General features: G+C 34.1%; 1 protein-coding gene and 1 long non-coding RNA gene across 4 annotated transcripts in view; one reads left to right on the top strand and one right to left on the bottom strand.

Annotated features, from left to right (window-relative positions):
* The window catches only part of Phf14 (PHD finger protein 14), a 183,832-nt gene extending 168,945 nt beyond the window's left edge, over positions 1-14,887 (top strand). For 2 of the 3 annotated variants that reach the window (XM_078040344.1, XM_040291563.2), the window contains one exon: positions 14,687-14,887. In XM_078040344.1, the coding sequence (XP_077896470.1) occupies positions 14,687-14,761 (75 nt within the window). In that variant the 3' untranslated portion in view covers positions 14,762-14,887. Of the gene's footprint in view, positions 1-12,531; positions 12,608-14,686 lie in introns of all 3 variants that reach the window. The other variant, XR_013435277.1, reaches the window with a different exon arrangement.
* The window catches only part of LOC144375432 (uncharacterized), a 40,073-nt gene that overhangs the window by 7,055 nt on the left and 6,858 nt on the right, over positions 1-26,160 (bottom strand). The gene's annotated exons all lie outside the window — the stretch shown is intronic.

Raw genomic sequence — 26,160 nt, 5'->3', positions numbered from 1 at the left:
GTTAGAAATGATGATGGAATGTGATGGACATTATTATCCAAAGTACATGTATAGAGACATGAATTGGTGTGAATATACTTTGTATACAACCAGAGATATGAAAAATTGTGCTTTATATGCATAATAAGAATTGTAATACATTCTGCTATCATATATAAATTTTTAAAAATTAATAAAAAAAGAAACTGTAGGCCTAAAAAGGATTTTAAGTCAGTTCAGTAAAACTGTATTTGTTTAAATTCTACACCCAGTTGTTATTCACTGTCTTTATATATTGGTCCTACCTAGGTTCCCAAGATTGTTTTCGTTTCATTTGGACCACTATACCAAGATGGTCATTTCATTCAGGGAGAAAAAGTATTAATTTAAAAAAAATTTTTTTTTAGTTGTAGATGGACACAATACCTTTATTTTATTTATTTATTTTTATGCAGTGCTGAGGCTCAAACCCAGTGCCTCACACATGCTAGGCAAGTCCTTTTCCACTGAGCCACAACCCCAGCCCGAAAAAGCATTATTTTATACCACACTGACAACCTTATGCAGACTAAAGGACAACTCAGGACAAACTACAATCAGAATTGCTAATCAATGACTCATGGTGTCATTGAGGGATTATTTATTATTAGAATGGGGTTCTACTTAATATCATAACTATGATTCCTTTTTTCTTTCTTTTTTATTGGTTCCTTTTAGTTATAAAATAATATTAGGATTCATTTTGATGTAATTCTAAATGCATGGAATATAATTTGTTCTAATTCAGTTCCCAGTACTTCCCCTTCCTGCCTTCCTCTCTCTCCTGTCCCTCCCTCTTCTTTACTGATCTTGCTACTATTTATTTAGTTTTTTTTAATATTATTATTGTCTTGTGAATGTACATGATTGTGAGATTCTCTGTGTGTCCGTTGCTTCTTTTGCCCATTTATTGACTGGGTTATTTGGTTTTCTGGTGTCAAATTTTTTGAGTTCTTTGTACATTCTGGATATAAATATCCTGTCTATCTGAGGAAAAGGTGCCAAAGATTTTCTCCCATTCTCTCTTCATACTGTTAATAATTTCCTTTGCTGTGAAGAAGCTTCTTGATTTGATGCCATCCCACTTAACTGATTTTAAGAAAGCACTGTTTCCGAAGAAGATTCCTGCGGCCTACATGCGTATCAGTAGTCCATAGATAATTAAAATCTTTTATAGTTACCCTGGAAAAAGGAGGAAATAGAGTTTTATTTCATTTAATACCTTCTTTCATCAAAATAGTTATTACTATTTTATAGATGAGGAAAATGAGGTCCAAAAAGATTAAGTGATTTCTTCAAAGTAGTTTTGGATAGTGTGTGTATCACAATTAGGATTTGAATCTAGGTTTGCCAGTCAGTCACCACAAATTCCAAGATTCCTTCTCTACACAATTTTGTAAATGAAATGGCAGAAATATAAAGTATGTCTGAATAGGAGAAGTGTAAAGTCCCACCCATGAGTTATTATTATTCTCTACCTGCCTTTCCATGTTTTCTCCCACTGCTTTTCTCTCTTTCTTAGTAGGCTTCAGCCAACTTACCTCCATTCTTATCTGACCAACTCCTCCTTATCCTTCAAGTCTCAATGTATTTATTAGTAATTTTTGGAGCATTGAGGACTTCCCGGAAGCTTAGAGATCTTTCTACTAAAAGACTATTATTCCTATATATTTCTTTCATTGAATGTATCATAATTTAGGCAATTTAATTCCTTGGTAGTTAGTCAAAGACTATAAGGTTCTTAGGTTGGGAACTGTGTCTATCCTATATATCAGGAATTTTATCAGCACCTAGTACAGTGTCTGACACATAGTTGATGAACAATCAGGAAAAAATGGGTAGATAGGTTGCTGAATGTCTTTTTTCAAATAGGATATTTTAAAATGTTATTATATAATATTTTCTTAATAGTCTTATATCCTACATTAAGAAATATTGGGAAGTACTTACAGAAACATTAGCTGGTTGTAGAAACCATTGGTTAAATAAACACATTTTTAGACAAGCCGTTTAAGTGATATGAGGCTTGCCAAGTAACCTGCTTTTGTGAGTCACTTAAATACATGCCAGTCATGGTATAATTTAATGCAAATAGTTTAAAACATTTCATCATTTTTTTAAGGAAAGCAAAATGGTAGCTCAGAGCTAGTCTGTGCAATTCAACATACGGAAATTTAATTGTTACTTTTGACACCGATTATAAAGTGGCAATATTGGAGAATTTTTATGTGTGATTTTCTAAAATGCTATTTTTCATTTTTCTTGAAGCAAAATTCACTTTTTAAACTGAAAAAATTAATGTGCCATGGGAAATGTATTACTTGAACATCTAATGAGCTATTAATTTCTAATAAAACAATGAAGATTAATGGGTTCACTCTGGGGAAAATACCATTTAACTTGAAATAAGATATTTGAAATAATATAATCTGTGCACTTGGGAGTAAAGTTTTAAAAATTCACTTTCTAATAGATTTATTTCTGAAAGGCATAATAGTCCTTGATGCTACATTTATCATAATAAGCATTTAAGTTACATTGAGAAATGTTTTGAAGATTTGTGATGCTAATCTTTGGATATGAGGAAGGGTATATTATTTGGATGTCATAGCCCAACTTTGTTTAGTATTAGTCATTAAAATACAAATTCTCCTTATAAATTGTTTGGATCAATTTTCTGTATCACATGTGTATACTTTATGTACTTTATTATATACTTTCTCCATTGCATTATCATTATTTATGTACCTCTTTATCACACTACAGTATGAAATCCTCTAGGCAGTGAAACATTTTATTCATCTCTGTTATCTCCCACACCTTGCGTAGTATTTGACACACAATCATTGTTCCATTAGTTTTTATGGGAACAAGATAGGATTTGGGGAAGAGAAGTCATTTCAAGAGTTAATGTCATTTTTAAAAGATAAGGATAAAATGTTTGATATGAGCAGAGGGACAGTATCTATTCCAGACTCCTCAAAAATTAGAAAATTACTTAATCAATACAATCAATCAGGTCTGCCAGTGACACACAAAAAGAAGGCAAAATGGTTCTTTAATATTGATTGGCTAACATTTTCAAATTACTTTAATATTTTATACCCATTTAAGCTAATCCTAGATCATATGGTACTTTTGTAGGAGGAATTTATTTGTATAAGCAAAAGTACCTCTTTTCCTCTCAGTAATTTTTGGATATCCTTTTGAAGCCCCCAATTAAAGGTACTGACATGTCAATATTCATAAGGCTATTTGGTACCTGAAAAAAACACAGTTGAAAAAATAAAAACCAATTATATTACTTTTTGCAATATTACAGTTGACTCATATTCTAATGGTTCTTAAACTGCAAGAATTTTTTTAAAAAAAAAAACATATGACGATTTCATTGGTGAAACATCACCCAGTTTTGCTGAATAACAGTATACTTTTTCTCACAGTAGATGTTGATTTATAGTGTGGAGTTTGTAATGACTTATCCATGTTATAGAAATTCTGAAACCCCCTTATCCATAACTGATTACCTTGTGCATATTATTTTGGCATGTAACCTTATAGTACTTGAAACCAAAGTATACTTATTTTTAAATCCTGTAACAGATTTTTTGTTATTTGCTTGTGTTCACTTTTTATGCCCAGATAAGTTTAGATTTTAAAGGAGTTGTAAAAATAATGTAAAAACTTGTGATAAACCCTTTTCCAGCTTCTTCTTAGAAAAACAACTTACATATAACATAGAAAAATTATCAGACCTAGCCAGCCATGATGACAGTGCCTATAATATTTGGAAGGCTGAGGCAAAAGAATCGTATATTTGAAGCAAGCCCAAGTGACTTAGCCAGACATTGTCTTAAGGGGAAAAAAAAGAAAAGAAAAAAAGCAGGTGGCAGGGCGGGGGTGGGGGGCACTGGGGATGTAGCTCAGTGGTAAAGCACACCTGGGTTTAATCCCCAGTTATCAAAAAGAAATGAAAGAATGGAAAGGAAAAATGATAAGACCTAAGAAAGAAAGCTTAGTGCAACTATTAAATAAAGTATAATTTATTCAGATTATACCAGTTTTGCCATTTGTGCCCTTTTCTTCTGGTCCATGATTCTAACTAGAATCTATTTAATATTGTTCATCATGTCTCCTGAATCTCTTCCAGTCTATGGAGATTCCTTACTCTTTTTTTGCCCTTTATGAACCTGATACTTTTGAAGTATACTTTCTGTTATTTTGTAGAATGTCCTTCAAGTAAGCTTTAGCAAATATTTTCTCATGATTAGACTGAGTTTGTGCATTAATGAGAAGGTGACCACAGATATCACTTCTCAAGGTATCATATCAGGAAAATGGGATGTCAGTATGTATTATTTGTGATGTTAATCCTGATCAACCAATTAAGGTAGTGTTTTTTTGTGACCCTGAACCCAGCTGTAGTATGTTTCTAATGGCAGTAAAGAATTTAGTTTTGGTTTGTCATATTTTTCCACTATAAAGTTATTATTTTTTTGTTAAAGTAGTTTAAAATCATTTGAATTTGGAAGACAGATTGGGGAATTGTTTTACTTTTAAATTACTATAAAAGTAATTTAAAAGTTTTAAGAGTTTGCTGAAGAATTTGCTTTTATATTTTTGCCAATGTAATGATCAATATTTCATACATAGAATGAAGGGTTACGTAAGGTCTTTTAGAATATTTTAACTTTAAATAGTCTATGAATTGATGACCTTAAGGAGACATATAAAAGAATAAGATAGGTGTCCCATACCATATATATAGTTGCCTTCATCTTTGAATTTGTTGTAGTTTTTGAAATGAACACCTTAAGTACTGCCTCCTTAAGAAGAACATTGTATATAAAGGATATCCTAAATTGAAATAATTTATTAATTTCCTTACCAAAAATCTATTAGGTAAATATTAAGTACTTATTGAATACTCACCTGTTTCTTAGTGTCAAAATTATTGATATGAAATATTTATAGTTTATCTAGTCTCAAAAATAATAATATTACAGGAATTTTAAATATGGAGAGAGAGAGAGGGAAAAAAAAGAGCAAACCAGGTACAAAATAACCCTTTTCTACCACCTCCCAGTAATATCATTGAATTATTAACCCATGACTGAATTAATGAACTGATAAGGTCAGCATTCTCATGATCCAATCATTTCCCAAAAGTTCCATCTTTGGTGACTGCTATATTGGAGACATACCTTCATTACATGAGTCTTTGTGAGATATTCTAGATCCAAACCATAACATTCCTCCCCTAGACCCCAAAGACTTATGTCATACTGATAAATGCATTTAGCCTATCTCCAAGAGTCTTCAAAGTCTCATTATTTATGTACCTCTTTACCACTCTAGAGCATGAACTCATCATAAGACCATTATTCTTAGGCCCTTGCAGGTTAGCACCAGCATTGCTCAAAAGTTCGAGTCCAGTGTCACCTTTGAAACTCAAGGCAATGTAACTGAAACTCTAAGAAAACATTAAAAAGTATTTAGAATATAAAACAGGATGATGGAATAGGCACAAAGTAAATATTTCAAAAGGGAGAAATGAATAGAAAGGAGGGATGGAACCAAAGCAAGACCAAAATCTAGAAGGGAAAATATTAAAACTTGCAGCTCCAGATCTGGTATCCAGGGCACATGGTGGTAAAATATGGGCTCCAAAGGTCTAGGCAGCTCTGCCCCTATGCATTTACCAGTGGCAAACCATGTGGCCTCTCTCTTGGGCTGGCTCTGCTTGCTGCCTACAGATTTCCCAGGCACACATTTCACATCTCTTACTTCTTGGAGCCTCTACTGCTGCCTCCTTCACTCTTACAACTTTATGTATTGACCTTTCCTACCCTGACATACACTGCCTGCTATTGTAGGCCTACCTTTGAATTTTGGATGGAAGCTTGCCTGACTCAGCATTCTTCTTACCCACTACATCAACATCATGTGGATAATGCCAGAGTCCACAGCCAGCTCAAGCAGTAGCTGGGCCCACTTGGGGCCACAGCTACATCAGCTTCTGAGTTCCCTGGGAGACAGCACATGGTTAAATGAACCCTAGGAAAACAACTTTCTAGGTGCTTCTCTATGACTAGGACACCTTGTGTTCTCAAAGTCTTTCAAGTGAGCTTTCACTTTTATACCCTTAAACCTGTGATAGGTGGGTTCTGGCCAATTCCTGAGATGCCCTCAAGGCATCTTTCCTATTGTCCAGGTACAAATTAATTGATTTCTTTTTGGCATCAATCTCTTCAGCAACCATGCCTGCATGAGCCCTGACTTCAGAGTGCTCCTTTTCTGGTCAAACTTTTAATTATTTTTGCCCTTGATTTTCACATAAACCAGGCTAAAATCCATTCAGCAGTATCCATCCATGCCAGTGCCTGAATACTGTGCTGCCTTGAAATTTCTTCCACCAAATTTAGTCCATCATCTTTAAATTGAGCCTTATACAGAGTCTCAAGATGTGGACAGAATGCAGACAAGTTTTTTGTCAGAATGCAATAATGTGGTCTCTAGTACAGTTCCCAGGAGAGTCCTCATTTCTATCTGAAACCTCATTAGCAATATCTTTATTGTTCACATTCCTATCAATATTCTAGTCTTCCATTCTCACAGTAGAATTGCCTGTTAAACTCTGATTACAACATTCTAAGTCTCTAGTCTAGTCTGTAGTTTCAAAATTTTCCAAATTCTTCCCACAAACCAGTTCCAAAGTCCTCTAAACCACATATTGAGGTGTAGTCCCAGCAATGGTTCCACTCCCAGTAGTTTTCTGTTAGCTTTTCATTGTGACCAAAGTACCTGGTATAAGCAACTTATGGAAGGAAAGATTTATTTTGACTCATGGTTTCAAATGGTGTTCAGCTGGCTACATTGCTTTGGACCTAAGGTGAAGCAGAACCTCGTTGCAAAAGGGCACAGCATAGAAAGATGTTCAGCTCATGGTGGCCAGTAAACAGAGAAAGAGGAGATGAGAGGACAAGGTTACCCTTCCAGGGCATGCATGCCTCAATGATCGACTTACTCCAATTTAGGCACCACCTCCTAAAATTTCCAAGTTTCCATCCCTTCCCACTAATATCATTATTATTAAATATATGACTGAATTAATCCACTGATCTAATCACTTCCCCAAATCCCCACTATGAACATTACTTCATTGGGGATCAAGCCTTCCATACATGATGCTTTGGGCAACATTTCAAAACCAAACGATTATGTTCATTATGAAATTTAATTTTTTTTTTTGCCTTTTTACATTGATATTCTTTCTATAATTGGTACTAAGTGTATACCAGCTTATCAACCTAAAAACTTCAAAAACAGGTAATATATTTTAAAACAAGGCAAAAATGTTATAAATGAAGGAAAGTAAGCACTGTAGCACCCTCTCACATAGATTTATATTATACACTTCCATTCCTATTTTCCAGATATTAGAAGTCTATAAGAGACAGAATTTTCTATCATTAAGATCCTTCACAAAAAAAAAAGATCCTCAACAGTTATTAGACGTCAGACAAGAACTCATCATAAGACCATTATTCTTAGCCACCTGCAGGATAGCACCATATCATAAATACCTAAAAATCCACATTGTAAAAATTGAGTTTTATAGGAAAACCTAATTTATATTTATAGGAAAACCTAATCTTACAGAATTGGGTTTATGCTCATTAACAGGCTACCCTATCTAACTCACAATTATGCTCCATCATGTATTTCCTTTTCTTTTTATCCTGCCTTTTATGTTAGACTTAACCTTCTAGTCAGTGATTTACATTTCCATTTAGTCTAAATTTGCCATCATAAGATGACTGTGCCAATCTTTAGGCCTTTCTTCTCTAGGCAGGTAGATCCCTTCTTGATCCCAAATAATATGTGAGAAATTCAAAGTTTTACATTTAACTGTCCTATTTCCTTGCTCCCAAAGACTACCACAAATAAGTAAAGAGTAATAGGAGGTACTAAAGACTTAGAAAAGCAAATTTACTGCACTAGATTGGCTCGAGAATCATAAGTTGGAGAGTGAAATTATTGCTCAACAAAAATTTGTTTTCATGTATTTTCATACAAGAAATTAGAAGTGTTATACTGCCCTTTTTAAATCTTATTTGCTTTAAAATAAAGAATACATTTTGTGATATTAAGTGAACAGTGATTCCTTTGATTAACTGTCTTTTGCTTGAATCAGTAAGTGGAAGAGAAAAAGATAAAAATTTACAAAATAGCTCCATTCTACTTAAAGATATTTGTATTTGAGGTGGATTTCACTAAACACTCCCAAGTTAATTTTATAGTATAGACCTAGAGTCTTTAATTAAATATGCAACTTATGTCATAAGAAAAAAATTTCATGCACTTTTTACAGTAGATTTAATTAAGCATTTCTTGTAAGTTCATTTTAGTATCTATCATGGCCCACTAAAGTTGGAATTCAGTTGTAAAATGGTAGATTAATTGTCTTTTGTATTGAACTAAAGAATCTCAAATATGCAAAGTCAGGAAATTTAATTGTGGTCTTCAATTGCTTATTCATTGCATTGGAAAACTGAATGCAGAAGTATAGGGAAAAGGGCCAAAGGTTGTTAAATGTAGCACATCACACACATTTTGCACTTTACTTAATGATCCAAGTGTTTATTACTATGAAGTAAATGCACCATTTGAAGAATTATGGTAGAATTGTAAAACGTTAAAACTCTAATTAATTTTAGTCTGAAGCATGAAGTGTGCTCATTTTGCCTAAAACATTTTCATTATCATCAATATTTTTCCAGTTATTAAGATACATTTTTTTCTTGTTGTGCAGCACTTCCATATTTTCTGTACTAAAGCACAGTCTTTATACTGGTTAAGTTATATCTGATGTATGTTTTAAATGAAGAAGAGAAGTTAGTCTATGACTGCAGATTGAAACAATATATTATCTATTCCTTCTCTTCACTTGGTCAGTATTACCAACATACATATTTTTCACTAAAAGGTATATATATACACACACACACTCTCTCTCACACACACACAGCCACACAAACATATACACATGTGCACACACACACACCTAGTTGTAGAGGGACACAATACATTTATTTTATTTTATTTTTTATGTGGTGCTGAGGATCTAACCCAGTGCTTCATGCATGCTAGGCAAGCACTCTACCACTGAGCCACAACTCCAGGCCCTACATACTCATTTTTAAATTTATTTTTCTTTCTTTCTCTTTTTCTTTCTTTTTGGTACCGAGGATTGAACAGGGGCTCTAAGCCACTGAGCACATTCTTTAGCCCTTTTTCTGTTTTATTTTGAGACAGGGTCTCAGTTGCTTAGGTTGGCCTTGAACTTGAGATCCTCCTGCCTCAGTCTCTGGGGAATATAGGCATGCACCACTGTGCTTGGCTTGTGTGTGTGTGTGTGTGTGTGTATTTTAAATATATGTATTTAAAATATATAATACATATATTTTTAAAGGAGCATTATTAAAGCATATAGATAATTTTGACTGTTAATTTGAATTCAGTGTCAATAAATGTTGCTTCTCTAATTAGTCAAAGAAATATTTAAAATCCAAGGAAATATTTTAAGAAAAAAGAAACATTTTAAGCTAGTGCTTATCTGCGCCATTGTACTTTATTTTACTGTTGTAGCACCAACAAGGGAGGTTGGTAAAGTAACAGCAACTAATTTCATTTTCTTTGTAAATGTACGTTCCATTATTCTTATTTATTTCTGAATAGTTAATGTGATCTAGTTATAAAGGAAATTCATATCAGAAAACATGTTTCTCATTTGTGAAACTAACCCAGGATTACAGTAGAAAAGTAAGAAAATACAGAAAAGGACAAACAATAAAATAAAAATCAATAACATTATCATTATGAACATTGTAGGTACTTAGGAAAAGAATTTTATGTAGAAATATGGAAAGCAAACAGTTGTTTTGGCTGCATATTTCAGGGAAGGTGCCAGTACTTTGGATTTTTTCTTGTAAAATCTGTACCCATACATCTTACTTTATTTGAATTTAAAAAACATTCATAAGGTAGCCATGTTTATTTGTGTTTTTTTAGTCTTTTTATTTTGAAATAATTTTAAACTTACAGGAAAGTTATAAAAAATAATACAAGGGTTCCATTTGCTCTTCATCCAGTTTCCTGTAGTATTACCATCTTAAATACACATTGCACTATTACTAGCACCAGAAAATTAACATCAAAATGATTCTGTTAACTACTTTATGGGCCATATTCAAATTTTACAAGATTTCACACTGGTTTTCTTTTTATGGTCCAGGATCCACATTGCATTTAGTCTTTGTTTTCTCAGTTTCCTCCAGTTTGTGATAGTAACAAGTTTTGTCATTAATGACCTTGACACTTGTGGAGACTACTGTTCAATTATTTTGTAGAGTGTTTATCTGATATTTTCTCATGATTAGTTTGATTTACATATTATGGGAACGATTCTACAGACAGGTGATACTACTATACTGATTTGCTCTTTTTTAGCCAGGGGTTTAATGTTAATATGTATTCTTGATGATGTTTTAATCTTGAACACGTGGTTAAAGGGATTGTTTTAGTCAGCTTTTTCACTATTGTGTACAAAAGATTCAAAAAGAACAATTTTAGAAGAGGAGAAGTTTACTGGGGGCCTGTAGTTTTAGAGGTCTCAGTCCATAGACAGCCAGCTCCAGAGGTCTCAGTCCCTAGGCAGCCAGCTCCATTGCTCTGGGCCCAGGGTGTGACAGAACATCATGGTGGAAGAGTGTGGTAGAAGAAAGCAGCTCAGGACATGACCACCAGAAAAGAGAAAGGTGGGAGTAGGGGGCACACTGACTTCTCTCAACCAGGAGAAAAAATATATATATCAAAAGCATAACCCAGTGACCTACCTCCTCCAGTCACAGCCAACCTGCCCACAGTTACCACCCAGTTAATCCCATCAAGGGATTAATTCACTGATGAGTTAAGGTTCATAACCCAATCATTTCACCTCTAACCTTCCTTATATTGTTTCACACATGAGATTTTTGGGGACACCTCCTATCCAAATTATAAGAGTGGTGTTTCCGGGTTTCTTGACTGTAAAGGCACTATATAGCCAGTTTTAAAGATGTAAAGAAGCAACAAGGATTGTTGTTCCTTTGTATAACTTTAAAAAAGAAATCATTTAAAATGTGGCAGCTTACAAGGTAAATAGTCATGTGTAATTGAAGACTATAATTTGAGACCACATATTACCTGAGCAGTAGAAATTCCAGATGTCAAAATAATTGACCATTGCTTGGAGTTGGCTTCCACTTTTTTTTTTAAATATATATAATTTTTAGGTGTAGTTGGACACAATGCCTTTATTTTATTTATTTATTTTTATGTGGTGCTGAGGATAGAACCCAGGGCCTCATGTGCTAGGCAAGTGGTCTAATGCTACAACCCCAGTCCCTAGTTTCCTCTTAAGAGAAAGGAAAAGGATAGAGAGGTTCTATAAATTGGCATCAATTCTTTGAACTTTTATTACAGTGGAATCATATTTGTGTAAATGAAAAATAGAGGGACTCAATTCCAATTTGATGGTATAAGCTGAATAACATTTAAACAAAATCTTGCAAATTTTATTTAGTGTTAAAAGGGATTTAGCTTAGATAAACATGGCAGTGATTTTTACCTATTTCTCTGTTAAAATTATTCTTTTAGTCTCATACTGCCACCTGGAGTATTAGACCATTATTACATCTTCCCTGTATGCCTAGAAATGACCATTCCCTTTACCACAATTCTGTCCAAGTGAAGAGAGGGAAGGCTAAAGGACCAGCTTTAGTTTAGTTATTTGGTGTTACCGCTGTATTGTGAGTGTGCATTCTTGAAATTCCACATATAACTAGCAGATATGTAATGAGTTTGTTGAAATCAGAATGTTTTGGGGAGTATGAATTAACAAGCTGAAACATTAAGAGGTAAGCCTGTCTGCCTTCAGTACCCTCAAAGGGTATGTTTTCTTGCTGGTTGTTTCAGAACACATTGTGAAACAAATGTCAAACTTGTCAGGGCTGTCACTAAGAAAATGATCCGTGTAGCAAGGGTCTTCTTTTGTTGTGAAACAAACAGATGTCTTATTTCAGCAAAGAGTGAAAAAATCCTGCCATCTATCAGAAAAAAAATTTTGCTTGCCTTTAATATCCAGCAGTAAAGAAATGCTTTGGTTAAAAAACTGCCTTTATTTGCAGTTTTATTTATTATACAGTCATTTATCAATGGTAGTTGACTTGCTACCTTAACTACCTTAATGATTTGTTAATCTTAAACTGCATTTAAAGTTCTTATAAATATACAAATCAGCACAATTCCAAAAATAAATTCTTCAGGAGCTTTGTTGGATCAAATTCTAATGCTTTTATTTCCAGTAAAACCTTACTATTATTTTGATGATGTTATACCATGGCAATTTTAATGCTAGCAGTTAGAGTTGATCATCTTTTCCTCCCCTCCATAATTCTTTTTTTCATCTAGATCACAGCTATCTTTGTGTAAAAGAAGAAACAGATTGGCACTTATGGGTTATGCAAGTGATTTAAAAATATTAAAGGTAAAATATTTAGAAACAAATACTCAATGTAAAGAACTGTGTATAACAGTAATGATCTGTCCTAAAGAGGAGCTGTGCTAGAGGATAAAAGCATTTATGAAATATACTTTATTACTAAGAAAAATTCAACAACAAAAATATTAACATTATATTAAGAATGTTAATTTACTGATGTATCTTCATATATCTTATCCATATATTAAACCATAGTGGAAGTTGCAAAATTTTATTTCATGTAACCATGTGGTCCTGCAGTTTGTATTCATAGTTAAATAGGAAGCAAAGTGTAGATACTTCCCTGTTCTCAGGTTTATAGGCAAGCCTTTACATTTCTATTCTGGACTAGGGTAGCACTCAGGGTTCCTGTTTTTTTCATGTTTCTGCTTTCAGTGCTGTCACATATCAAGAGTGCTGGAAGTATGACTATAGGATAAGGAACAATACTCAGGTTTTTCCAAATTACATGTTGTTCAGGCAGACCTCTTATACTTTATTTTACTCCATTGTTTCACATAGTTCAGAAATCATTAATTGGATTACATCTGTATACTCACAGTTCCCTGTAATATGGTAGAAGTTACAGATAAAAAAAGATGAAATCTTGCCTCAAAGAAGATCTCCACAAATTCAGTGGACCTAACAAAAAAGTCTTGCCACTATTACCTGTTGGCTTAACACGGACAGTGTCTCATTGTGGTCTCTAGGAACTTGTATCTAAAAGTGGAGCCCACCTATTCATGAGTGAATCTTCATTTGAGCATAGTGTAATATCTCTACTCACTAGAGATATTGACGGGGGGGGGGGGAGTTAAATGACACACAGTAGCTCTTATGCTTGGAAAAATACATAAAGTAACATTGCTAAAATGATATTCAGAACCTCAGCCCTCTTTTCTCATATCTGTAATGATTAGATTGGTTCATAATATTTATAAATTTTTCTCCTTTCCTGATGTTGGCAAAGTCAAAAATCACAGATGCTTTTGAGTTTAGAGAAACAACACGTATAAAGGAAGCTTTCTTTAACTTATTATAGGCAAAGGTTATAGCTTGCCGTGTGTGTGTGTGTGTGTGTGTGTGTGTGTAATTGAGGTATATACCTCAATTGTATTTACTTACTAAAGTCAGTTCACAAAGAAGATAGACAGGATAATGTATTTGGTACCAACATTATTGCATATTATCTAGAGAAACCTAAGAAATCACTGCTGGTGATTTAATTAATTCAGTAAAAAGTTAGACAATACCTTTTATTTCAGTTAATAAAAATGAAAAATCTTAAATGATAAATCAGAAGTAGTAGGAAAGCAGCAACGCTTTGTACTTGGTATTGTTGAAGGAACATGTATAATGAGATGGGTTACAAATTGTAAGATGAAATATTTTTCCAGACTGTCATTATTTATACTTTGAAGGTCACCATTTAATATTAAACACAAGATGCATTTCATTGCTGAGGTAGCAGACATTATGATGTCACTTCATTTATTCACCTTGTTCCATAGGAACCTGATGTGAATTATGAGGCTACCACTTAGAATTGAAACTGTAGAAGATTGTAAGCGTTCTACAGCATGACATGCCCATGTTTCCTATTTTAGACCTGACTGATCTTCAGATAACATATGGTGGTACAAGTAATTGGAAAATTGACAGACCTGTCAAGAAAGTATGCTAGATGGGACCAAAATGCCATGCTGGAGCATATAAAGTGTCTTAGAAGTTAAATTTATTGTTTTTTATCAAAGAGTGAAGTAAAAATATCTGGTTCACCCCCTACAAAGAACACTTTTTAGTAGCAGGTGTTTTCAAAAGTACTTCTTGGGGTATTGATAAAATTGGTTGCTTTTAAAAAGATATAAGAAAATTTTAGTCAATGCATAATATAAAACAGCTCATACTATAATTATTTAAATGTTATATAATCTTACCCTGTATGGTTATAATCTTTTCCTGAGGATTTCTCGAATCACAATAGTTCATACTCCTGCACATGTAGTGCAATTATTTGCATTAAGTATAACTGAAAAAAATGCCCTAAAGTTTACATTTTAATGTTTTCTAAAATTTATTTCACAGGAAGATGAAAATGAAGCTGAAAGAAAAAATGTATCTCAGGATCTCAGCATGGAACAGAAAAATCCAAAGAAATAAAGGATTTTCTGTAGTGTTTTGAAAAGTTTGCAACTTATGTAATAGCAGATAAAATTTCTAATTGTAAAATGTTAAATTGTAAAATCTAATTTGCAAAATGTTCTCAATAAAGTTGTTGAAATAGGAGCTCGTATTTGGAATTTTGTATGTGTTTTAGATCAATTCAACTTTGATTGAAAACTTGAACCTTTGGAATGTTTGTATTTTATTTTATTGCAGTGCTTGGCATTGAAGCCAAAGCCTTGACACATGCTAGACAAGTGCTCTTCCACTGAGCTACATGCCCAGCCCTGGAATGTTTTGTTTTAAACTTTATTTTATTTATTTTTGTATGCGGTACTGAGGATTTAACCCAGTGCCTCACATGTGCTAGGCAAGCACTCTCCACTGAGCCACAACCCCAGCCCCACTGGAATGTTTTTAAAAGGAGGAAAATTCTCAACTGAAATTTGAGAATAGAGATAGGATTTTCTTTTATCTGAAGCCAAAGTGTTAACACACCTAGATGAACTAAAAGAAAACTCTAAGAGACTTTTTTTCTTATTAGTCTCTGTCATCTTCAAGGCCTTACCAGAATTCCAATTATCAATTAAAAAAAAAACAGAAATTGCTTACACATGAAAATACTTAAAACCAAACAGTGTTTGAATGGATGAAATATCATTTTCTAATTTTATAAACCTATGTATCACATGATATTCTAGAATTGCAGGAAAGGATGAAAAAGAATGATAAATTAACATCATGTATGGCAGAAGTAGTGCCATGTTTTTTTTTAAATCTATTTTTTTGGGGAGTGGGTTTTTTTTTTCTGTCGTTTTGGAACTGGGGGTCTAACCCAGGGCTTTGCAAATGCAAGGCAGATGCTTTGCCACTGAGCTACAATCCAGCCCATGATTTTTAACTTATAAAAATATTAAGGAACTACTATGTGCATGAACCTATATACATTTTTTTCTCAGACATTTCAAGAATTCCATATTCAAGTATTTCCATATATGTTCCCTTGGCTTAGGAATTTCCCCCAAATTCCTCTGATCCTTATCTTTCTTAAAGTTCTTAGTAACCAGCCATTTTATTCTCTAGTTACTAGGCTGTCATTTGCCAGATACAGTAGGAGCAATTAATCTACTTGTTACTTGCAGAGCCAAATGTTTTTGGCAGATGTCTCTGATTATCTAAGGCAGAGTTTCTTAAAATGAGAGGCAGGACTTTGGAAGACTTATAAGAGAACCAGCTTACAGCTTTCTCCTTGGGAAAATGGAGTCAATACATTTGCCCTGGAGCCATATTTTCATCACATGCCTCTGAAAAGCTCCATAAATGTGTAGCAGTAAGACATGTTTGCTACTGTGATACAATAGGTTGACATGGGAAAAAGAAAACAAAACTGCAAGTAGGCAAAACGGGAAATTCATTGAAGGATACTCTATAAACCTAGATACAGAGATCAGGAAAGCAGCTATGGCCACAGAAGAGACTCCCTGAATGAATTTTGGAGCAAAGAAAATGCTGGGTAAGCAGTTTGTACTCCACAGGGGTCGGGTGGGGGGATAGGGAGTAGCTTTGCATTATTGCAAATGCAGAAATTAATTTGACATTTTTCCCCACATAGACCTATTTTGCAACACCCATTTACAAAGATAAGTATTATATCAGTAATGTCATTTTTTTAAAAGAAGCAATAATAAATGATTCATATCATAGCATCATTATGTTGCAGGTACTCTGCTGAGTGTTTAGCATGTATTATGCCATATGCCAAATAATTGTCCCTGTCGATAAGTTGATACTATTGCTTTTCCCAATTTAACAATAAGTCTGAGGCTTAGATAGGGGGAATAAATTATCCAATGCTATATAATTTGTTGTGTAATTTTATATAATTTAATTGACAAAGCAAGAGTTCAAATCCACTCAGCCCATAATATTACAATTAATAATTTTGTAATACTTATTAGTATCATACTTTTTTTCATCTACTATCTTCTCTAAAAATGCAATCTTAATTCATTACCTGCTGCCTCTCTCCTTTAATTAATTTTCTTTGCTATACTTTAACTTATTTTAAATACTTTGTTTTAAATGAAATAAATGAAACCATTATAACTTAATCTTCTATCTGCTCCCCTAAAATGAAAATCTTGCATGTAATGGAGCAAGTTTGAAAGCACCCATTGCTTATGATTTTTTGAGAAATCTTTGGCCCTAATTGTTTCATTTGTTCAGTTATTAGTGTTCCTTTTGATGTATGCAGGCATTTTTAAGTATTTATATGTAAATGATATCTTTAACCATTTAAAACCCTTTAAGTGGTCTTTTATGAAAAGCTTTTCAATATGCATACCCCTTGTTTTAGGATAAAGTGGAATTGCCTTAGAATTCCTTTAGGAAAAATTTATGTATGAATTACTCAAATTTTTAAGGTTCATACCTTCATGTTCTTTGTACACATATATATGAAAGACTATACTTTCAGGGATCATTTCTATAGTTTGTTACTGTCTGCACATACAGGAGTCTTTTGATGCTGCAAGTTTATTATGTGACTGTCATTAAACCAGTCATTTTATTTAAATCAGATTATCATATTATTGATTTTCTATATTAAATAGAATGTTACATTTTAGCTTAGGCTGTCAAAATGAAAAACCCAAGGCTGAAAAATGGCTGAAAACAGAGAATCTACTTTCTCCCAATTAAGGAATCTAGAAGTTTTAGATCAAAGTTAGAAGAGCTCAGTTTCTGGTGTGTGTTCTTCCTGCTTGCAGAAGATCTTCCCCCTGCATTCTATCAGGGCCTTTCCTTTGTGTATGCACATCAGAGAGATTAGGGCACCAGTGTGTGAGCAATCTGGTATCTTCTTAGAGAGACACTAATCCTATTGAATTAGGCTTCAACATTAATTAGAGAATTAGGGCTTCAACATGAATCTGAGAACCGGGAAGGGACACAATTAGTCTGTTATGCATTTAAATAAAACCCAAGAACCTCTGTTGCAGCAATTCTGAGCTGTGTTTAGGAGCACTGGAGCAAAGTCCCACAGATATATTTCTGGTGATGTAGATTATATATGCTCAGGGAAAGTCCTTATAAAGGTTAATAATTGGAGTATAATCTATAAATTTATATCTAAAAAAGAAAATAAACTCCTATGCAATTAAATGTACCTGCTTGGTTATCCTTTCATCCTTATTATTTGGCTCATTTCTTGGCCCATAGTAGGTGTAAGCAACACTGCCACTAAAATAAGACTGGAACCAAAAATGTGGAATGTCTGAAGATTAAGAATTCCTTTATGCTTCATGTTGCTTGCATAATCCACCCACAGAAACAAATTGTATTCTCTTGATGTTAGCTGTTGAACTGTATTTCTTCATATCTTTAAAGAATTTTAAAACAAAACAACTTGTAATCTGTATTTGTCTCTATCACATTTAGGAACAGCATTGTTTATTATATTCAAGATTATATTATTTCCTCAGGTCTAGGGAATGAACAACAGATGCAAAAAAAGGTGTTGCACTGCATTGCTGTAAGATGGAAACTGCTGGACACTAGGATGCCCAAGTTCATAAATTCATTCCACAGAACAGATGGGACCACCTATGTGCCACACACTGTTTATCACAGGATCTGATGACAAACATACTCCCTCTGCAGTTACTGTCTTGACATCCTTAATAATTTTTCAATAAGAGGTCTCATAATTGCATTTTGCAGTGGGCTTGTAAAACAAGATAGCAGATACTACTGTGGTGTTACTTTACCCTTTTAATTCTGTTGGAGTATAATTTACATAAAATACACCTATTTAAAATATGCAGTTCAATAAATTTGAACATGTATATATCCATATACCCTCCAGTCTAATAAAGATACAAGAGCATTTCCATCACTCTAAAAAGTTCTTTCTTGCCATTGCTATCATACACCCCATTAAAGTCACTGATCTACCTTCTCTTTTGCCTGTTCTAAAATTTCACACAAATGGACTCATGTCATACATATCTTTTGTGTCTGGCTTCTCTCACTCAGCGTAATGTTTTGAGATTCACCCAGATAAATGTATAAATCTAAGTTTTTCCTTTTTATTGCTGAATATTTTTTCTTCATATGAATATACCACAATTTGTATATCCCTTCAGCTATTAATGGACATCAGTCAGACAATAGAAGATATATATGAAATAACCAACAACAAATGAAAATCTCATTAGTCATTGGGAAAAGGCAAAACAATGAGTTACTACTCTATATCCTAAAATGTCCTAATATTTTATTGTAGCCCTTAGCCACAAGTAGCTGTTGAGCACTTGAAATAGGACGAGACCAAATTGATATGCTGTAAGCATAAAACACATCCCAGACTTGCAGATGTTGTACAAAATAAAGAACACAAAATATCTCAATTTCTATTCCAATGACGTTAAAATAATAATTTGAATAAATAATAGTTTGAATTTTATTAGATAAAATACATTACTAAAAATTTCAACTATTTTTACTTTATTCTAAGTTGTGGCTACTAGAAAATTTCAGTATACATTTTTGGCTGCTATTGTATTTCTACTGGTCCCTTCTCCTGGGTTATAACTTGAAGTTTGAGAATGGAATGTTAGGTTACAAAGCAACTAGAACTCTCTTATATTGTTGGTAAAAGAATAAAATAAAGGGCTGGGGATGTGGCTCAAGTGGTAGCGCGCTCGCCTGGCACGCGTGCGGCCCGGGTTCGATCCTCAGCACCACATACCAACAAAGATGTTGTATCCGCCAAGAACTAAAAAATAAATATTAAAAAAAAAAAGATTAAAAAAAAGAATAAAATAAAATGGCACATCATGTTGCAAAAGAATTTGGGGGTTTCTTATGAAGTTGAACACACTCTTAGGATATTACCCAGTAATGTTACAGGTAGATATTTACACAAAACAAATGAAACATGCCTATATAGAGATTTGTATTTGTTTACAGAGATGAATTCATTTTTAATGGCTTCATAATAGCCCCAAACTGGAGCCAATTAACTTTTTTTTTTTAAGTTAAAAATCACACTTTATACTGGTGGTTGTTCTTTTCAGGAACCATTTGTTACACTAAGCTGTGTAACATTCACAAAATATGTATTAACTATAATGCACTAATACAAACCAAAGATGCTAACAAAAGATTTAAAAGAAAACATAAAAACTTTTCAAATCTTGACATTCAGAAATGGTGGTGTTATACATTATTTGAAAATAGTCAATGTAGTTAAAGCTTTTTAATGATTTTATGTTCAATTTTAATAATGTTTTTGAGGGATCTTTTTAGTTAAAAATACATTTAAACCCAACTTTAAGACTAAATCATGGCTCTGGCTTCTGGTTAATTCTACACAGTTGCTCCAATTTTAAATGTCTGTAAATTGCTTGGAGTTTTATTTCCACAAAAACCATACCAAATACAACATAATCTTTCCAGGGTATAGTGATTTTTTTATTTGCAAATTTCTGATTATTCAGATGCAATGGGGTGAGTCTAGGTAGTTTGCTTCTCTAATACTTTTTCGGAAAATGGTAATAATACTCTTATTACTCAGTTAACATATTTTTTTGTAAAATAATCACTAATGATTTTCCTCTAGGCTTAAGCAGTTGGAAACATTTGATATATTTGTGCTCTCCACATCAATTATAATTTGTCTTGTTTTTCTCAGATGTAACAAACTGTTGCTCTCTAAATTGAATATATACAAACAAGAGACTTTTTCCTATAAATGCATCATTCACATGGCTACATCAGGTTTATTTCAAAGCTTATTGAGAAAGAAGAAATAAGTTCCATTAATAGCTTTGACATTTCCCCAGTGCCTTGGGTTCCTGAGGCCATCACACATTTCTATTGGTTGTGTGCTAACACTGCTTGGGACTGAAGCAACTTACACCTGGTATTAGGCTAAATAAGATTCACTATGAATAGTGAAAGTTGATTAGAAAACTATTCCATTTCACATTACCTCAAGAAAACAATTTTTGTATAGCCATGAATAAACAAATTTTATCCCCATCCCAGACTATCCTGAACAATCATAGCAGGTAATAAACATCTCCCTGTGGTGAATTCAATGTGGAATCCACAGCTTTGTTATCCAGAGGAGAAGTTAAGTGCTAACAGCAACAGCATGAAAACACAGACAACAATGGTATAATTCTGATTTGTTTTAGAAAAACTATTAATTTCCTGGTTACGAAGCCAAGTAAAAACAACCCTTTAAAACTGTTGAGCCATGGAAGCCATTTTCCTTAAGGGTTTTAAATTAGGGAACAGACTCATGAAATTTATAGCTTTGATGAGATATTCTTTTGCCTACAGTCAAGATGAGAGCTAGATCATTGGTTTCCCAGCATGATACCTATGTGTTCTTGTTTGCACTAGATTTCATTGGGCTCATAATAACACAGCCAATATCACATTAATGTTTTGCCTCTTAGTTTACGTCTTTCATTTACACCTACAACATGCTAAATATCTCATTGTAGAGAATAAGTCACACTCTAGCTGTCTACAGTCAGTGATGTTGAAAAAAATCAGTATTTCATTCTCATGTCATTCAAGCTAAAGTGGAAGGATGTGGCTTATACAAACAATAGATAATTGAATCAGATGTATGTATAAATGGGAATATGATAACCCTGCTGGTTGATATAAGAGGAACAGAAAATATGGATCTTCCTGATTACGGTAATTCCAACCATTACCATTTTTAAAACAGTTTAATGCTGGGGCTGGGGCTGTAGTTCAGTGGCAGAGTACTTGCCTAGCATATGTGAGACACTGGGTTTGATCCTCAACACCGGATATAAATAAATCAAAACAAAGGTTCACCCACAACTAAATATATATATATATATATATATATATATATATATATATATATATTTAAAAAAACAGTTTAATTCTAAAAGTGATGCAAAATTTTTTTTTCCTGGTGGTGGTGGGGATTGAACCCAGGGGTGCTTAATCACTGAGCCATATCCCCAGCCCTTTCTGTATTTTGTTTAGTGACAGAATCTCACTGAGTTGCTTAGGGCCCCCTCCCTAACTGGATAAGGCTGATTTTCCACTCTCATTTCTCCTGCCTCAGCCTTCCAAGCCTCTGGGGTTACAGGTTTGTGCCACTGCACCCAGATTATTGTTGCTTTTAAAGGTAAGCTATTTCAGAACATTCAGATTTCAGGGCAATGAGACAATTTATTAATAGCATCTAAAGACCAACAGAGTGTCACTGCAGGAACCTGTCATTCTGTGTTCCATGATGAAATAACATGCTAAAGAGCTCTGAGGAAGGAAACCTGCAATTGACAAATATCATTGTTTTTTTTTTTAAAGAGAGAGATAAAGAGAATTTTTTAGTATTTATTTTTCAGTTTTCGATGGACACAACATCTTTATTTTTATATGGTGCTGAGAATCAAACCCAGGGCCCCGTGCATACCAGGCGAGCGAGTTATCGCTTGAGCCACATCCCCAGTCCCTATCATTATGTTTTGATACTAGGCAATGAAATTCTGTGATTAAGGAATCTAGTTCTATAATCTGCATCCTTAAATTTGTGCAAAGGTATTTTGTTTGAAGGTATTCTCTTTGAAGGTATTTTATCTGTACACTTAATGATCCCTCTACCATTTATTTTTAACATTTTCGGGTATGCCCAAGTTTAGAGAGATGAGTATAACGAATTCCTGTGTAGTCAAAAATGAGATGCACCAATTACTAATATTTTTGTCATGTTTATTTTATCTAACTCTTTTTTTCTCTCTCTGCTAAATTATCTTAAAGCAGATCCCAGACTGCTATACTTGTTAACATGTTTTTCTGCTCTCAAGTTCATTTGTGATTGGATATGCTTGATGTATGCATATTTTTCTATGACAGATGCAGATTTTGTTTTGTTTTTTAATAACGTGTGACAGTAGGTTAATATGTTAATGAAAGATTGGATGACAATATATTCTGCCTCATGCATTTCAGACTACATTTTTAGTGAGATTCAAAAGAAGATATGTGTTTCAATTTTTTTTAATGATAATGATATAAGAACCAGAAATTACTCAGGCTCTTCGTTCATATTTGCATTTTTGCACCTTAGGCAGAAAAATAGAACTAATCAGAGCTGCAAATCATAAAGGAGAACACATTTCAATGCTCCAGAGCATTGTTGAACCAAGATATCTTTCTGATTATACTAACAAGGGACAAAACTGGTACATTCAGCAATGCCTTAAAAAATGTTATCTTGTTAGCAAAAATTAAATTAACAAATGGAACATCTGCTCAGGGTTATGATTCTTTCTCCTAGGGAATGCTATTTTTTTTGAGACTATATCTTTTTGGCATGCATTGATTTGGGATTTATATTTGAATATATCTAATTCAAGTCAGTAACAGTCTTATAGAAAATGTTATAGTTTTTTTAGTTGGCTCTGTGCTTTAAGTAACCCTGTACACGTCTCATTTGGGAGTTCCTTCTTTCCTCATTCCAGCTTCTGTCTGCATTTTCTGGGGGGAGGGGGGAGGGTTGGGGAATTCTGCTCAAGACCCTTCCTTCATACCTGCATCTTTCCTAGATTCCTCTAAATTCGAGCTCTCCTTCCCCCTCCCTTTAAGCTCTGTGGAATTTCCATGGAATTTCACATCTTCCTTTTGATTTTCTCACAGGAAAACAGCTGATGAATAGGTGAGTGAATTGTTCATGAGCGTACTACTCAAGCTAGACTAGGATGTGCTGTGAAAACAATCTCAGGAATCTCAGTGGCTTAAGCTAACAAAAGTTCCCTTCTTACATTGCTGGTGAATATAGATCAAATGGCTCTTCTTGGCAGTTCTTGAAAACAAACTGCCTCATGGATTCTCAGGTACATGTTGCACCTTCACTATTTATGTGTTCTCTGCAGAGGGCCATGGGGAGTAAGGAGGGAGAGATTAAGAAAGTATAAAATCAATTCACACTCCATTGCTTATGATTCTATATTCTCTATCACTTTCATTCACATTTGTAGTGGAAAGAAATGGGTTACAGGGTGGCAACCTATGTACAAGGCAGGCTGAGAAAGGTAAGGAGGTCTTGGCTGTGATCCCAGTAAGAGGCAACACTCTGCTAAAGGTAAGGCACAGAATATGCCTCAATTCACTTTCCTCTTATTGGAAACCTGTCAACATGTTTTCCTCTCTGCAAGAAGCACTTCAAAGTATAGCATAACTCTTAAAGAGCATAGGTTTTGAATTAGTCAACCTGATTTCTATTCCTAGCTTCAACACATTAAATTGGTGAAACGTGTGGTATGTGAATTATATTTCAATAATGCTGTTTCAAAAAAATTTAAATCTTAAAAAAATCAAATCATACTTTTAAAAAACCTGATTATCTCTATCCTCTGGTCAATTAAATCAGAACCTCTGGAGATAGGCTGAGCATCCAACGCCTCTGAACGTGCTCAGGTGATTCTGATATGCAGTCACGGTGCAGTAGGCAATACTGTAGGCAATAAGGAACCAGTGAAGAATTTTAAACGGGGAAGTAACGTGATCAGATTTGCATTTTAGGAAATCTACTTTGCCAATTGTGTGGAACACAGGTTGCTGGCTTTTCTGCTGAGTGGTTGAGGATCTACATGAATGTTGATAAAGACTTCATCCACAGTAGTCAAAACCCCAAAATAATTACATGGCCCTCAACTGGCAACTGGACAAAGAAACTCTGGCACATTTATACAATGTAGTCCTTCTCAGTATTAAAGTCCCCACTCCCTTGGCCACGTGAACTTCATGTATTTCTATGGCCACAAATCCTGCTTGCCAGGGCAGAAACTACCCTCATTTCTTTTTGGGTTTGTCTGATGCTCAGCTGAGCTTGACTATTTACCTCAGCAACATCATTCTCTATTTATCATCCAAACAAGAAACCTCGTTCAATTTTTCTTTCATTTCTAAAAGTTGGAATTTGGATATCATAATATTCACTCTTCTACTATACAGTTCTGTGTGCTTTCATGGAACACAGTCAAGAAATACCACCACAAGTAAGAGGGAGAAGAATTTCATCATGCCCCCAAATTCACTGGTGTTCCTAAGCAGTCAACTGTCAATGTTGCCTCCCCACTCCAACCTCTGGCAATCACTGATCTGTTTTCTGTCCCATAGGCTTTTCAGAATCTGGTATAAATCGAATCATACAATGTGTAGCCTTTTGAGTGGGGCTTCTGTCCTTTAAATTGTCTGTGTTGTAGGCATACCATGCCTGTGTTTCTTTTTATCTCTGAGAAGTGTTCATTGTATGGATGTATCAATTTGTTTATCCATATCACCAACTGAGAGACTTGTGAGCAGCTTCTGGCTTGTAGAGGTTATGAATAAAGTTTCTATGAACATTTGTGTATGGATATTTGTGAGGACATAGTTCTCATTTCTTTTGGGTATGGGCCTAGGAGTGGGATGGCTGGGTCATAGGGTATATGTATATTTAACTGTGTAAGATGTTACCCACAGTCTCTGCCCAGATGCCTGTGACGTTTTATATTCCCACCAATAGCATGTGATGGTGACATCTGTTCCACATCAACACATCCTCAAGAGCACTTGGTATTGCCAGCTGTTTTGTTCTGCTTTGCTTTATTTTGTCTTTGGCCATTCAAATGGTTATGCAGTGGTATCTCATTGTGGTTCATTTTTATTTTTTTTTAGTTGTACATGGACACAATATCTTTATTTTGTTTATTTATTTTTATGTGGTGCTGAGGATTGAACCCAGGGTCTCACACATGAGAGGCAAGTGCTCTACCACTGAGCCACAACCGCAGTCCTCATTGTGGTTTAAATGTGCACTTCCCTAATGAAGAATGATGTACATTTTTTCATGTACTTACTTGTCATCAATAATCTCTGCCAAAAAGTTTCTTCATATCTTTGTCCACTTTTCTATTGGATTGTTTTCAGTCATTTTTGTTAATGGCCCTTGTTGTTTTCTACTAATTGCAACAGTTTTTCTTACATTAAAATAATCAAATTTTCTTTTTCTCTCATGAAATAGCTTTGTAGAAATTGCTTTTTAGAACTAGTAGCATCCTCTCATTTCATTCATCTGTCTACCCTCATTCACTCGAAGCCATTCTCTTCCAAAGTTGATATCTCTAGTCTTCCCTCTTCCTCTAACAAAACTTTAGGCAGACTCTGGCCTTAGATATATTGCTCTAGGTAATTTAGCCTTCCTCTTCGATAGATACAGCTACAAATGCACATTCAGCCAAAGTTATCTTGCATGGTCATTTCCATTTGGTTCTCCCAAATATTATTTCTGCCCTACCACCCAGCCTGCTTCACGTCTCTATTTCCATGCTAAAGAGTTTCTTCAAATATCTGGG

Source organism: Ictidomys tridecemlineatus, chromosome 2 (genome assembly GCF_052094955.1).
Source record: "Ictidomys tridecemlineatus isolate mIctTri1 chromosome 2, mIctTri1.hap1, whole genome shotgun sequence".
Taxonomy (NCBI): domain Eukaryota; kingdom Metazoa; phylum Chordata; class Mammalia; order Rodentia; family Sciuridae; genus Ictidomys; species Ictidomys tridecemlineatus.
Note: the sequence above shows the minus strand (reverse complement) of the source record. Positions and strands in the feature narration are given on the sequence as shown.